The 14,250-nt window shown below is 41.9% G+C and overlaps 1 protein-coding gene across 4 annotated transcripts in view; it reads right to left on the reverse strand.

The window, feature by feature from the left end:
* The window catches only part of lpp (LIM domain containing preferred translocation partner in lipoma), a 141,350-nt gene that overhangs the window by 61,039 nt on the left and 66,061 nt on the right, over positions 1–14,250 (reverse strand). For all 4 annotated transcript variants that reach the window (XM_056377608.1, XM_056377604.1, XM_056377605.1 and 1 more), the window contains 2 exons: positions 12,722–12,819; positions 8,417–8,539 (listed from right to left, as the gene is read on the reverse strand). In XM_056377608.1, coding sequence (XP_056233583.1) covers positions 8,417–8,539; positions 12,722–12,819 — 221 coding nt within the window. The remainder of the gene's footprint in view (positions 1–8,416; positions 8,540–12,721; positions 12,820–14,250) is intronic.

A 14,250-nucleotide genomic window follows, 5' to 3' on the forward strand; every position in this document is an offset into this window, starting at 1 on the left:
CCTGGCTCTGTCCAGAGGTAACAAGACTCACAGCAACGTCCTGGTAACCGTCGCCACGGTGAGCGGAGACTCCAGGACTGTCGCACCTGCCCCTTCTGCCCACTTCCAGCCTTTCTGTAAAAAAGCTAAGCTAATCAGCTTCATATTCAACCAACAGATATGAGATGGGTATCAATCTTTTCATCTATTTCTCAGCAAAAGAATCTAATAAAAATATTTTCCAAAACTTCAAACTATTCCTTTAAGCTGATTCAGAGACTTTTCTGTAACAGGTAGTGTTTCCATATATTTTAGCCATCTACAGTGTTGTCACGTGAACAGCTTTACGCCTGTGATCCAGTCACTCTCTTCCCACCAGGGAGGTTCGTTTTGGCCTGTGGTGATTAATGAAATGGCGTTATTATGTCTTACATCTTACCTTTAAACATAACATTGTCACATAATTAAACCTGACACAAACGCAGACGCAGCTATTCCACGGTAATCCATGGAAAAAAAAAAATACAAACATATTCAGTTCAGTGCACCTCATATACAGAACACCCACAGACTAAGTGCTGAAGAGCGCTCCTGCAGCGATGGTAGAGAGAACTGAAATGTTGAGGCCGTCCATTGAGATGCCTCCAGAGTTTAGCACCTCATAAGGGGAGCAGAGGAAAGGTCACCAACCCTATCATACTCTCGGGGAGCTGAAACACGGCCAGGGCGGTCTGCAGTCTGCAAACTCTGTGATCGTTCGGCAGACGCCATGATCAGTGGGAGACTCGGGAGCGAGCGGCGAGGGCCTATCATTCTGCCGTGTTGTGACAGCAAGCGCCAACCGCGATGCTCTGCCTGTTGAGAGACGAGAGTGTCACGGCATGGCTTGACTGGCACAGTGTGAAGCGAGGCCTCCTCGGGGCACTCGTGTGGAAGGATCCATCTCAGCAGCATTTCAAGCGCTCGCTTCAGCTAAACTGTCAGCAGACTTCAATAATTCCCATCCGTTTTGTATGGACATGACAACTTATTACACAGACATGAGGCTATTTGACGCTGAGTGAAAATACAAACAGACCGATGTGTGCAAAGCCGACGTACTGGGGAAGTGACAGTAATGTGTGCTCCTTGGTATCACGTTCAGTATGAACCGAACACAGCACAGTGCATCTGGCACTGTAAACGCAAAGTCTTATTCTGTGACATTTAGCAGAAAAAAAGGCAGTGGTGTGAGTGGTTTTCCACATTTCTGCAGCATGTTTCATCAGATGGGATATGAACTTGGTTTTTCTTTTTTTTTTTTTTTTTATAATTCTGCTCATATAAAATCATGTAACTTGATTATGTAAAAGTAAAAGTTGGATGAGTTCACTTCCCTTTTAGTTTTCTGAAGCACTGAAACACTAAAATAACTATTTACACTGATTCTGCCAAGTTTTTCTAAATGTTCAAAGTAAGTGACATGGTGAGTGCTAACAACAACCTGAACATGTAGTAGAAACAAAGCCAGGCAGTTTTTATTTTTGGTCCAGATCTGAAGCTGAACTGCTCAAACCTGACACGCATTCATTAAAGGAGAGTCAGATCTGATCCGAACAGACCTTTAGGACAATTAAACCTGAGCAGATCTAATTAGAGAAACAACATGGCAGCAGAACGATGCATCATCAATTAGCAAACAGCTACAGGTGAACGATTATTCAGCATGTTGCCAAGTATTTGACCAAATACCCTTTGATGAACTAATGAACTTTGCATTTTGACCCAGGAACTAAAAACTAAATTTAGTTCCTCTGACACAGTGTCAGGTGCCAAAAAAAAAGTCCCTACGCAGAGGGGAAGACTTTCTTCTTTGAGAGTCTGCAGAGTCTGACTGTTGCTGATTGGTCCAACACCGACTCCAGCTGCTTCAACTTGTTCCCTGCCTCATCCCGAAAACATGGAAGTGTTCATGTGAGCACAAGGGTCTGACGTTTCTCCTGATGTTTATTTATCGGTCTGACCCCGACTAACAATGAAGAACGTTGCTTCTTTGATATCAGGGCAGACAGGCGCTTCTTCAGGAACGTCTTCCTGTGTTTACTTTCCCCGCTCGCTCCAGACGCCGTTAACCAAAGAGTCAAGTGAACGTTCTCACCTGGTGACATGTGATGCATTTTGGTTTTGATGGTTTTTCTGTGTGAGAAGAAACTGAACGTGCAACAAGTTCATCAACTGATTCGAACCAGAACTAAGGAATTAGTTTTGCTCTTAAGAATCAAGTTTAGGTCTTAGAACCTTCTATAGTTTCTGAAGCCATTAAGTCAGAAAGGACAAACTGACACAGTGATGAGTCCTGCTGCGTCAGAGTCAGACATTAACTGACCCAAATTAGACCCTAAGTCAAGTCCCGAGTAAGGTTTCAAATATCACCGACTGAGTGGACGAGTGGAGACCTCTAGACCTCAGAGTATCAGTCTTACATCACGCTTCAAAAAAACACGTCTGAGTTGTCACAGGGTCCCAGCGTCTTTCCTTAGTCGAAGGTACACACAACTCCGGACGTTCGCCGTGGCGTCAGAGAACGTCCTTTGGAGAGCTGAGGCTTTTTTTTTTTTTAATATTTGATGCATTACGCTGCACATTATCGTTTTGCAGCGTGTGGATGAATCAGACAGGAAGAGCTTTTTCATTTCAACTCACATCTCATCACCTCAGATTGAATCAGATCAGAACGAGGGGGCCAGCTTTAATGGAGGAAGTGCATTAGAGTTTAATTGGGACAAACATGTCACTGCTTAATGCGGAAAAATTGACTTACTTGGCGACTTAATTGGTTATACAGTTAAATAAACCCACACTGTTTATATTCACATGATCACATGATAATAAATCGCTGACTGTTTTAGTTGCCATCATAACAAAACACAAAAAAGACTAAACCAAAATAAGTTCTGGAGTCTTGGGTGTGATGCTTTCTGTTTTGAAGGTCTTATAAATGAGGTGATGAACTTGAACACCATTTACATGTGTGCACCATTTGTAAAAAGAAAAAAAAAAAGAGTGAGACCACACACACACACTATGTGCGGAAAGGCTGACACTGTTTACTCTTCAACTTGTATTCTCCTTGTGTTCCTTCGTGCGCATATTAGCAGAGCATAATTGCAAATTTCCAGCCACCTGCTACAAGCAGTCGGCCAAAACTATCAATCTCCATCTTTCAAGGAGGTGAATACAAAATATGTTATTCGGGGAAAAAACACCAAAAAATCAATCTGATGTGAAAGAGCTTGTGTGGATTCAAAAGCTGTGGCACACATTCATATGTTGAGGTCTAATTATATACTTCCTGTTTTACCATCCAGTGGCAGACCTCTGTTCTGATGGCCACACTCAGTTTCCATGTTGTTAATTACGACCTAATGGCACAAACTGAACGCAAAAAAATATTAAAAAAAAAACCCCCAAAACATCCTGATATTCAATTCTTTCTCGACAATGTGCAAAAGTGCAGCACAAAACCGGAAGCCGTGGGATCTCAGTGGGAGCGACGCTGATTCATGTGATTACTAGAAACACAGGAGAGGTCAGTGTGAATTAGAGGTCACGGCAGTCGAAGCTTCTGCAGCCTCCACACCAAACTTGCTCTGGCGCTTGATGAGTGCAGTATTTTGACACTCATCTGGGCCTCCTTGTTAACTCACCCACAACAGATCTGATGTGCTCAGACAGGCCTACGCTGCACATTAGTGGGGCTGGTCGGGCTCAGATTGCAGCGCTGCACACTTGGAAGGATTTAGCACGAACACGCTTCTCTTGTGTTTCCTCGAATAACCAAGTCAGACTTTAAATTAAAGACAACAAGAGTCATTACGTCTCATCGCGACGGGATCAGAAGCCGTTCGTCAGGTGACCGATTAGTCTAAAACTGTGTCAGTGAAGCTGCTGTAGAGTTTCATGTCTGAACACATAACGGTGTTTGGTTCGATACGAGGTAAACCTTCGCCACGTTACTCTAACCTGTAAACCAGTCCCGAGCAGGTGTCCACGCTGAAAACACAGGTTGACTGACGATCCAGATTGTCACGTTTGGGTCTCATAGAGTTTAATGACACTCTATGCAGGAAAACACTGCAAACACTCTTTCTAGCAACTGAACCCCCCCCCCCAAAAAAAGAAATAAATCAATCTGATACTTTACCTTAGTTTTTCTCACACACTTCCTTATTTACTTTACTGTCTGCTGAGTGCGTGTTGTGTTCATGTGACTCAGTGAAACAGAACTTGTGTAGACTGCGAGTGGATGCTGCATGTTAAACAAACTGCGTGCCATGTAATTAAATGCAAAGGTTGAATTAACTACCTGAAAAGAGTCAAACAAATGACTGGAACTGAATCACCTTTTAGACAACGACGTAATTGTTTTTCTACGTGACTGATAAGAACTGAAAAATATTACAAATGTCAAATAATATGTGTGTGATAATCGTCGAACACTTCTGATCCAGATATGGCATCAGAAGAAGTAACATCCTCCTCCGACAGAATAAAGAGTCGACCGTTATCATCAGGCTTGTCTTGATTTGCGCTGTCGCAAGATGAAGCAAACAAACTGTAACACAAACTTAGTTAACTGTGTCAAACAACAAATGACATCTAAGATGGAAGTGGAGAGAGAACAAATGGGAATTATATAATGATCACATTTCATTACCCACTGTTATGCCACAGAGAATACCAACTAAAGCAAACAAAATTGTTTTGATGTCTGGGAAGCATCAGTGCCGGCTGAATGTTTGCAGGAATGCTCCTTAGATTTTTTATGAATGAGCAGCAACGTCCATTTCAATTTCATCTGGGAGGCGAGCACGCATAAGGTCCCCTCGCTGATTCCAAATTTAACATCGAGAGGAAGAGTCCTCTCCCAGAAGCCTGAGCGGGAGGGCGGCGGGCTGGCCTATTGATTTTGGAGAGCTGGCTCTGTAATTGCTTGTGCGCAGAAAGCTGTAAATCAGAAGCACTCGTTACTCTTTGCTTATACAAGCGGAAGATTACTGTGCAGCAGTTGTGCCAATGTTGGGGTCTGAAAGCTGGAGCAATACACACACACACACACACACACACACACACACACACACACACACACACACACACACACACACACACACACACACACACACACACAGAGCAGCGTTACACTGTAGAATAATGCATAGAAAGAAAGCAAGCACGGACTGACAAGAACAGCTGGGTGGAGGAAAAGGTCAACCTGAGTTAATCAGCTAGAATCAGCATCAGCTGACGAGAGAGAGTAACAGAGAGTGTGTGTGTGTGTGTGTGTGTGTGTGTGTGTGTGTGTGTGCGTGTGTGCATATGCTCATGATACTGAAATATAAACAATTAAATAGAAAGCAGAATCTTTTCCATGTGCAAAGAGCCCAGAGAGGAGACACAGAAACAGGAAAAGGGCATCATGATAGCGCAGAGATGCTGACTGGGAAAACAGGGTTAAGTCAACAAAATGTCTGATACATCACCTTTCATGATTAATACATGTCATGGCTTGTATGTGTACTCTGCGGAGACACAGGTGGCGTGGCTTCTCACCCAGAACTCCGAGGGGTTTGTGGCAGGTTATAGTAAAAATAAACGCGCAGCGACTTTTGAACCTGACGGGTAAAAACCGCCACGACGGCCATACATTAGTTAGTATGACCGTTCAACCTCTCACTTCGCCAGCTGGGCTCTCACATAGCTGTGCAGGTACACATCAATTTTTCAACTCATGTTGACAAGAGCTTTCAGACTCCTGCACTAATATACGCCGCGTGTGTTTTTATCCCTATACAAAGGTATGCACTCACACTATATTTTATTTAGGAAAAAAAATGCATTTCAGCAGCTGGTAGCTCCACATCTTAAAAAGAAAAGAAAAAAAGTTTGTCCTTATAGACCACATGTATGTACACACATACTTGTCCGCATGTGTTTACAAGAGAGAATAAAATAAAGGAAACAGATATGTTGTATGTAAACAGGTCTCCACAGGGAGGGGGGAGTTATGACCTCGTCAGGCTGACAGCGAGCGGGGTCACGGAGCCTTACATTACTCCTGTGCAGACACCTGTGGATGTTCTTGGCACTTCTGCTTAGATAGACAGGAAAGTCACGGAGAGAGAGAGAGAGGGAACGACATGCAGCAAAGGTCTCGGGACAGACGCCCTGACACCTGTAGATCTACGCAGACTGTGGGTCACACCCGCGCTACACTCTCTGTTCTGTGTCTGTTTGATTGTGGCGCTTCAACATTCTTCATGAGCACATAATGTCATGTCATTACAGCAACATCTGCACCCAGGAAGACGGACTTGCCACAACACAGAGCGTACTAGAAACCATCCAGTCACATTTTACTTATTGTCTATAATGTGTGTCATTTCAGAACCACAGGCTTCGCCGTCTGTCACTGTGTTTTCCGCCATTTGTTTCCCCTCTTGTGCGGTGCAATCATTTTCACTTTGTGTCAGGCTCATCTACTTTTTTAACTCCCTCTGACCAGAAAAAAACCAAAGGACGTGAGCAACTTGCAACCATCAGTCTTTTGTTTGTCTTTGTCGACGTGCAGGCTTTCACCCAAAAAATACCACGTTTCTCAGACTGTTCGTGAACGCAACTTTTCATATGTACTTTTATATTCTCCAACTCGTTCTCTCTCTCAGCTCTACATAAACGTCACTATCTAACACACCAACACACCGTGGGGTCAGTGGACGTACATCTTCTACGAGGGCACAGACCCTCGTCTGCAGCTAAACCAACTGATCCGTCAATTATTTATGGTCTGAATCCTGCTTTCAGCCTAATGTATGCATCCTTTGACACCACGCCACATGCTAACTACACAGTAAATAGCCCTGCAGAATAAACACTCTGTTAACACTTAAACCTAAATATAGTGCAGCCACATCTCCCTCACGGAGAACACCCTTTCAGGTATCACATTATTGCTCGAATATCTCACATGAGACCTGATCTGCACGGTGTCGAAAGCCCCTCTGAGCCTTCCCACTCCAAACACAATTGGTTGGAGTTTTTTTATCCGCCTGTCCTACATTTATTGTGTGTCAAACAATTTAACTGAACTGCCCAAGGCTTTGACTTTTTGAAGTTACTCTTAATATCATCTAATATCAACTAATGATATAGGCCAAGACTCATTTTTGTCAAAACATTTAAAAAAAAAAAACGATGCAACATGTGGGTCAGTAAATCATCTCGTTTGCAACAGTTAAACCTTCTTGGCGTTTTCCTGCCGCTTTAGTGCGCACTTCACTTCTTGTTTAAAAGCTCTCATTAAGTGGAAGAAGCACTCACATCCTTTACCTGAAAGCACCTGAACAACAATTTAAAAAAAAAAGAAGAAATACAGTTAAGAGGGAAGGTCCTGCTGCAGTAACAGTAAAGAAATACTATCAGCAAGATGTAGTTAGGGAATCATTTTAAATGATCATAACTGATGTATTAATTCATAAGGAGCCTTTTATTGTTGAAGCTGGTTGAAGAAGTTTTAATTATGTTATTTAATTAGGTAATTATGGATGTGTTTAGGTAGTTTATAACAGTGGATCCCAGCCTGAGGCGTGTTGGTCATCAGATTAATGAGGGTTGTTCACAGTTATATTCTTGTTTTCTCTAATCTTTTCCTTTTTTTTTTGTGAAATATTGGATTTACATCTTTGGGCTCAAAGAATTATTTGCACGAAACCATTTTTCATCTCCTAATAAATGTATTTTACGAGCGTATTGCCTGTTTCTTTGTGTAAAATCTGAATTCTTTTTTCACATACAGTGAGATCAAGATCTTATCTACGAGTGAGACCTGAGAATATTAACAGCAGAGACACAAGATCTCAGTGATTTACATCTACAGATATATGTAGATCTGTAATATTGATTCTCTTCCAATCTTCAAACCTGCCTATTCTGTTCGACTCCTACACAAGCATTCAATGCAATTATATTTATTTTATATTTATTTTGCATTGAATGTTTTGTATCTCTCACTCTGTCTTGTAAGGTGTCGTTGAGCGCCTTGAAAGGTACCTATAGATATAATTAGTATTACTATTATTATTATTATCATTATAAGTATTATTTATATAAACAACAAGCAGAGTGTATATTTAAATGCTTTAAAAGCTAAAAATCGAGCGGTGAGAAAAGAGATGTGTGTAAAACAGGCGTATCACTATCATCTTAAAGTGTTACTACGGTGATCGTGTTTCATCACCCTCCCTGCCACAGAGGGCTGTAACGCAATCCTCCCCTCCCTGTGGACAATGTCAAACTGAGATAACCCCGATGACATCACCATGGCGCCTTGTTGCTTTTCCACCACTCAGCGTCAGTGTGTGTTCGTGCGCACAGGTGCGCAGCGGCGCCCACAGCGTCATACCTGTGCGGTGCGCGGCTTGTAGGGCGAGCTGCTCTCCAGGTCCGCCAGGATGCTGGTGAGCGAGTCGATCTCGGCGTCCAGACTGGAGCGTCTCTCCTCCAGCGTCTTCTCCGGTCCTTTCATCTGTCGGCAAAACGGTCACAAAAAGGTGCAGAGCGGCGTTAAGTTAAACAGCGGCTGAACTTAAACCAAAAAACAGTCTGTAACGACACTCGGTTACCTTCACCAGCTGCTGTCAAAAGTTAAGGACAGATCTTCATCAATGACGAGTGATTCTGCCTCTGAGATGTGGTTTTTTTTTTTCTCCATACTTCTTACACCTTGGATTACAGTTTCTAAGTTCATGTTTCACCTTGACCTCAGACAATCCCTTTGGAAGCCACACATCAATAGCAGAGACTTTTATTTTTCTCTGAGAGAAACGCAGTGAGAAATAAGAAGTGATGTATTGTCTGAGACAACTTTCATAACGTGGTGCACTATTCACCTCCTGCTTTTCACTGCACTTGGATTTACAGTATCTCATTCTTCATGCATTATTCATCACAATCTCATCCACCAACATTTCAAATAAAAAGGTCAATTCTTTAAAATGAAAGTCAGATTTCTTTTTTTCAGTCCATATTTTTAAGTGTGCTGTGAAAAGATGATAAGAATTGCTCTGATTTTTTTTTTTTTTTTTTAAAACTAGTTTATTATCAGAGGGAGCTTCAAAGTACTAGTAACAGGATCACTCCAGCTGTCTGAGACCTCACTGATTTATTCGTCTTAAGTTCTCTCACCTCGGAGAAAGCACAACTTCCAACATAAGAAAAAGACACTGAAATCTTCGAGCATAAAGAGAAAAAAAACAAAAAACAACAAAACTGTTGCACAAAAATCTGGAAAGTAGTTAAGATGATCTGACCATTAGTGGCAGCCGGCTTTCGACAGAATTCCCGGGAATTTCTCCGTGGAATGACAGATATATTTTTAGTCTTCTGAACCATGCTGCAACTGCAAGAAGACTTCTTGCAATTGCCTGCGGGGGCTTTTTGAGTTGGCTGGATCAGTGACTGCTTCTTATTCTAATGTTATGTGTTTGGATTACCTGTCACAATCTATTACAGGCAAGGGGGTTTGCCTCCATTTGGAGTCGAGCTGCTGCTTAAAAACATCTAAGGCAATCACGGGCAGGGGTAAACAAAGCAAAACACTAATGGCTTGTCTCAAATCAACAAAAGAAAAACAGGCAAACTTGTTTAACAGTGATAACGAGGAGGATGAAAGGAAACACTGCAGTCTTGTGACTTGCCGGAATTCGCCGTGTAGGGCTTCATAATGTGGACAACAGCCATGATGGGAGCTAACTGCTTTTGTCTTTCTCTCTGCTGCTAAAGCTCTCAGCATTAAGGCGTCAGAATCCAGACGTCTCTCTCAGTCAGACAATGAAGAATATTTCTGCCTCCTTCCGAGGAAATAGCATTTAGCCGCTGATCTATTCATTCAGTATGTATAATTTCTCTTCTGAGGCACGGAGAGGAAGATGTAAAGACATCTTGATTGATATCTATTCCTTTTTCTGAGCGGTGCGGTGCGGTACGGTCACAGACCTCTGCTCTGGTTACAGGACACATAATTAAGATACCAGCGGTGTATTAAGGAACTGGGTCTCATTTCCAGGGTGACTCTGCAGCCAGTTTGATTGAAGAAGAAGTTATAGATGAAAACAGTAAAGCACTTTGAAAACTAATTAAGCTTTTAATTTCTTATGTAATTTCAGGCCTCGAATACACTCTTAAGATGAAAATGAAGAAACGGTGGAAAAGGAGAGAAACTAAGTGCTGAATGAAAAACGAGCTGGAATTTGAAGTTGTTTATTTATCTTAAAAGATAGGTTCATGTTTTGTTTTCTCAAGTCTGACTTTATCTGTCTGAGTTAAACAAATCAAGTTGATATTTTCCAGCCTTACAGTCCTTTGAGTACAAGAGGCCCTCTTTGTGTTTCCTCAGACGGTTGCGGTGCTCGGTATTGGTGGAAGGGATGGTAACATAAAGAGGGAGTTTGTACTGAAAAGACTGTAACTTTGAAAGACATCCACTTGACTTCATTAACTCAGGCGGCTGAAGCCTCAAATCAAATTTCAAACTTTTGAAAAAAATTTTTGCAGAAATCGAGTTCTGAGGATTTCATTTCCCTTATTTCCTACATGGGAAGAGAATTAGGAAGAATGTGCAGCACAACCAGGAGGAATGATTAAAGCAAACAAAACCTTGTTTCATTGGACATAAAAGCTGCTTTTAAAGGTCCTGTATTGTATGAAGGGTAGATGTGCATGTGTTGATTGATTATAGATCAGGTCTAGGTTCTATATTTACACTGTGAAAGTATCAAAGCCTCAGTCCACAGAGAAATGCACACAGCCTGTATTCAGAAACTGAGCCTTGAAACCAGCCGTCAGGACTTCCTGTAACTTTGTGATGTCACAACAAAGCAGTCACCGCTCTCAGCCATGCCCCCCCAAGCCCCGCCCACCTGCACCCACCAATCCAACCTTGCAGGATTTGGTTGTTCTGAGTGTTTTTACCTAAAATCTGCTGTATTTATATTAAGATCACTACTCAACACTATCTTTCCCTCAACCCACCCAAACCTTTACCAAAGCACCGTCACATCAAGGAAGTTATTTATTTTCCAACTGTGATTCAGGAAAGGTTGGTATGATTTGGATCGGAGGGTCGAGACCAACAACCTGAGTTAATGTTTAGGTTGGAGGACTTTGGTAAGTTTGAATAAGTAGAGTCATTTCCTCTTCCCATAAAGGAACATTTAATGCTTTTGTTTAGCTGGAAAATTCTAAATCTGTCCTGTATAATAACAGATGGAGAAAAAAAAGAAATGCAACATTATTAAACTGAGAAAACTGGTTTTTAGCTTTTGCTAAAAAAAAACTTTGAAACTTTGAAATAAACAAACGTGTGGTTCATTAAAACGTGCACAAATCTCCCACTTTTATGAATGTGTGATAACTTTGAGCAGCCGAGTTCAATATGAAACACAAACTGCGGCTCAAGCTCAACTATGACCAACGATGACGGGCATTTTGAAACGCATCAGAAAAATTCTGTTTTTTTTTTTTTTTTAATTCAGCCGTCGCAAAATGTGGTAAAACAGGACGACTTCATTACATCCACTACATTTTTATATCATTTTAATTAAACTTTACAGAAGCCTTAAAGAATGTCGGTGTGTGATAGATGCTGTGTAGTTATAGGGGAATGTTTCCCACACAGTTAAGTCTGCAGATGTCGGTTTCAGATCAGTGTTCAGTACTGGCCACTACCCTGAGTTTAGGTAACGTACCCTGACACTAGTGGGTCCATAGTAAAAACATGGCCACTGGAATTTAATTAAAATTGATCTGCAATTTCAAAAAAATGAACAATTTGCTGAGAGCTCTACAGATTTTATATCACAAGGAGTGAATTCAGTTATTTTCTTTCTAACCGTTTGTGCGTCTTTGCAGAACCAGCAGCTCTGTTGATTGGCTGAGCTTCGCTCTCCCCTGGTCAAACAAAACCAGGGAATTGAGAACTATAACCGTCATTACACTCCAACTTTTGAAATATCTGCATAACTATGAGAGCGCCTGTAGTTTACATCAAGGTCATAACACCACGTGAACAGGGATACACAGCCGAATCCCAAGGGTGCTGTCTTATACTGTCTGTGTGCAGTTTGTGTGGGAGGTGCGCTGAATTTACACGCGTTGCATAACTTATTTAAATTATGTAACATTCTGTCTCTAAACTCACAAAGGAAGCATTCATTTAGGATAGAAAACTGGTTAGATCAAATGAGGGACTTGAGGAGGGAGATTTTGCTTCTTCCTGCTTACACTCAACAAGAGGAATGTGAAGCACTTGGAGGATTTCACAGCGGAGGTCAAGTGCTGAGTGTCAGTCAGATCGCACAGGCCAGATATCCCAGGAGGGCCAAATGCCTGTGGGTATTCTGACCAGCAAAAGTAAAGACAAGTGACAAGGCTCCGCCAATAGGTGTCAGCCTTCTATCCTTCCTGCGTTAGAGCTCTCAGAAAATAAAGAAAGGAGTGTGTGTGGGTCCTTGAGTTATGACGGCTGGCTCCAGGCAGCATCTGGAGCTGCATACGTCTTCTGCAGTTGGCTGCAACTTATATGGACAGACAGTTTTGCTGGAGTTGGTACACGAACGAGTGGAGCTCGGGGCTGTCTTTGCTTTCTGTGCTGACTCACAGAGAGTTACTGACATCCGAGGAAATTTAAAACAACGCCGGCTTCGCTCACCTGGTAATCGTACGAGTTCATCGGCGGTGGAGGGAAGGAACCGGGGGATGATGGGAAACCGGTTGATTCCTCGGCAGGTGGTGGAGGGGGAGGGTAGTCTGTTGGGATGGAGACACACACACACACACACACACACACACACACACACACACACACACACACACACACACACACAGAAAAAACAGCTTATTAAATACTTCCCCTTTTTTCTACATTTAAACTGTCACCAGTCTGAAGGAACAGACACCAGTGAATTTACACCAAAGTTAATGAATATAAATCCCTTTTTTTTCCTTTTTTAAATCATTCATCTATATTCTGAATAACTCGTGCCACAGGTTCAGAAAACAATACATTTAATAAAACATGCAAAACAATAAAACTAAATTCACACTGTATAAATATATGAATGGACGTGACTGGGCAGCATCATGCTGTGTGTGGAGAATGTGCACATGTGCAAGTGCAACAACAACTGTTTGTGTTATTAATATGCAATAGCACCATGTTGATCTAATTAATCATAATTTGTATTGCAATATCAGTGAGAACCTGTAAGAGTCACTTCACTGACATTGGAAATAGTTCACACTGTTATTACAAAAGAAAGACAAAGACTTAGAGAGAAACAAACGGAGCCTCCTGATCCCACGTCAATGGATTGACACACATAATTGCAGCAATTTGGTTAACTAAGAAGTACTAATCTGGAGTAAGCGTGTGTGTGTGTGTGTGTGTGTGTTTTTCTTTTCCCCCTGAGATTGGAAATGTAAGTGTTGTGTTACAAACGGGTTACACTAGGTGTTTGTTCTGCCAGAGGAGGAGAAACAAGCCAAATTCGTAGTTCTAAAGTCCGCGCTAATCCAAGGATTGCATCCAACCACATGTTTCAGACAGGATAAGGAGTTACGTGCCAAATTAAATTCTGATTTGGCTTCTCTCGGCACAGGACTTAAGACTGAATCATTTGACCATGTACTTCTAAGTACCAAACCAAACATGAGCTTTGCAAATTAAAGGCTTTTATGAGACGTAATGGGAATTTGTTCCAATGCTAAGACTTTGATGAGTTCTGTTCAGAAATTCCATTTGCTTTCCATGGCTTTTATCTGTTTTCATTAGAATCTAATTGATGTCATCAATGTAGTTTATCCAAGGCAGCTGACCAAATTAATTAAGCATGATTTTCAGCTGCCTCGACAAAACAGCCGAAAGAGAAAAAAAAAAAAAAAAGGAAAAAAGAAAAAGTGAACATGGAGAGATAATGCAGCGTGGTTAAAATTGGACACATGTCTGCGTCTTGAGCATTACAACATTGCAGAAATTGTGAGCATTGCATTAAACATTCCCCTCTGGGTGCTTGAGGGCCTCAATGTGAATTGTTTATATAATAACCTTGTGACCTCCGCTAAAACTCCAGAGTGTAAGAGCTCCTCTAAACCTCTGGGAGGGAGAATAAAATATGCTGCTCGACAACAAGGCGCTGCCCCGCTCCTCCCTCACTCCCTCCCTCCCCCCCTCCCTCCCTC

Source organism: Seriola aureovittata, chromosome 6 (assembly GCF_021018895.1).
Source record: "Seriola aureovittata isolate HTS-2021-v1 ecotype China chromosome 6, ASM2101889v1, whole genome shotgun sequence".
Classification (NCBI taxonomy): domain Eukaryota; kingdom Metazoa; phylum Chordata; class Actinopteri; order Carangiformes; family Carangidae; genus Seriola; species Seriola aureovittata.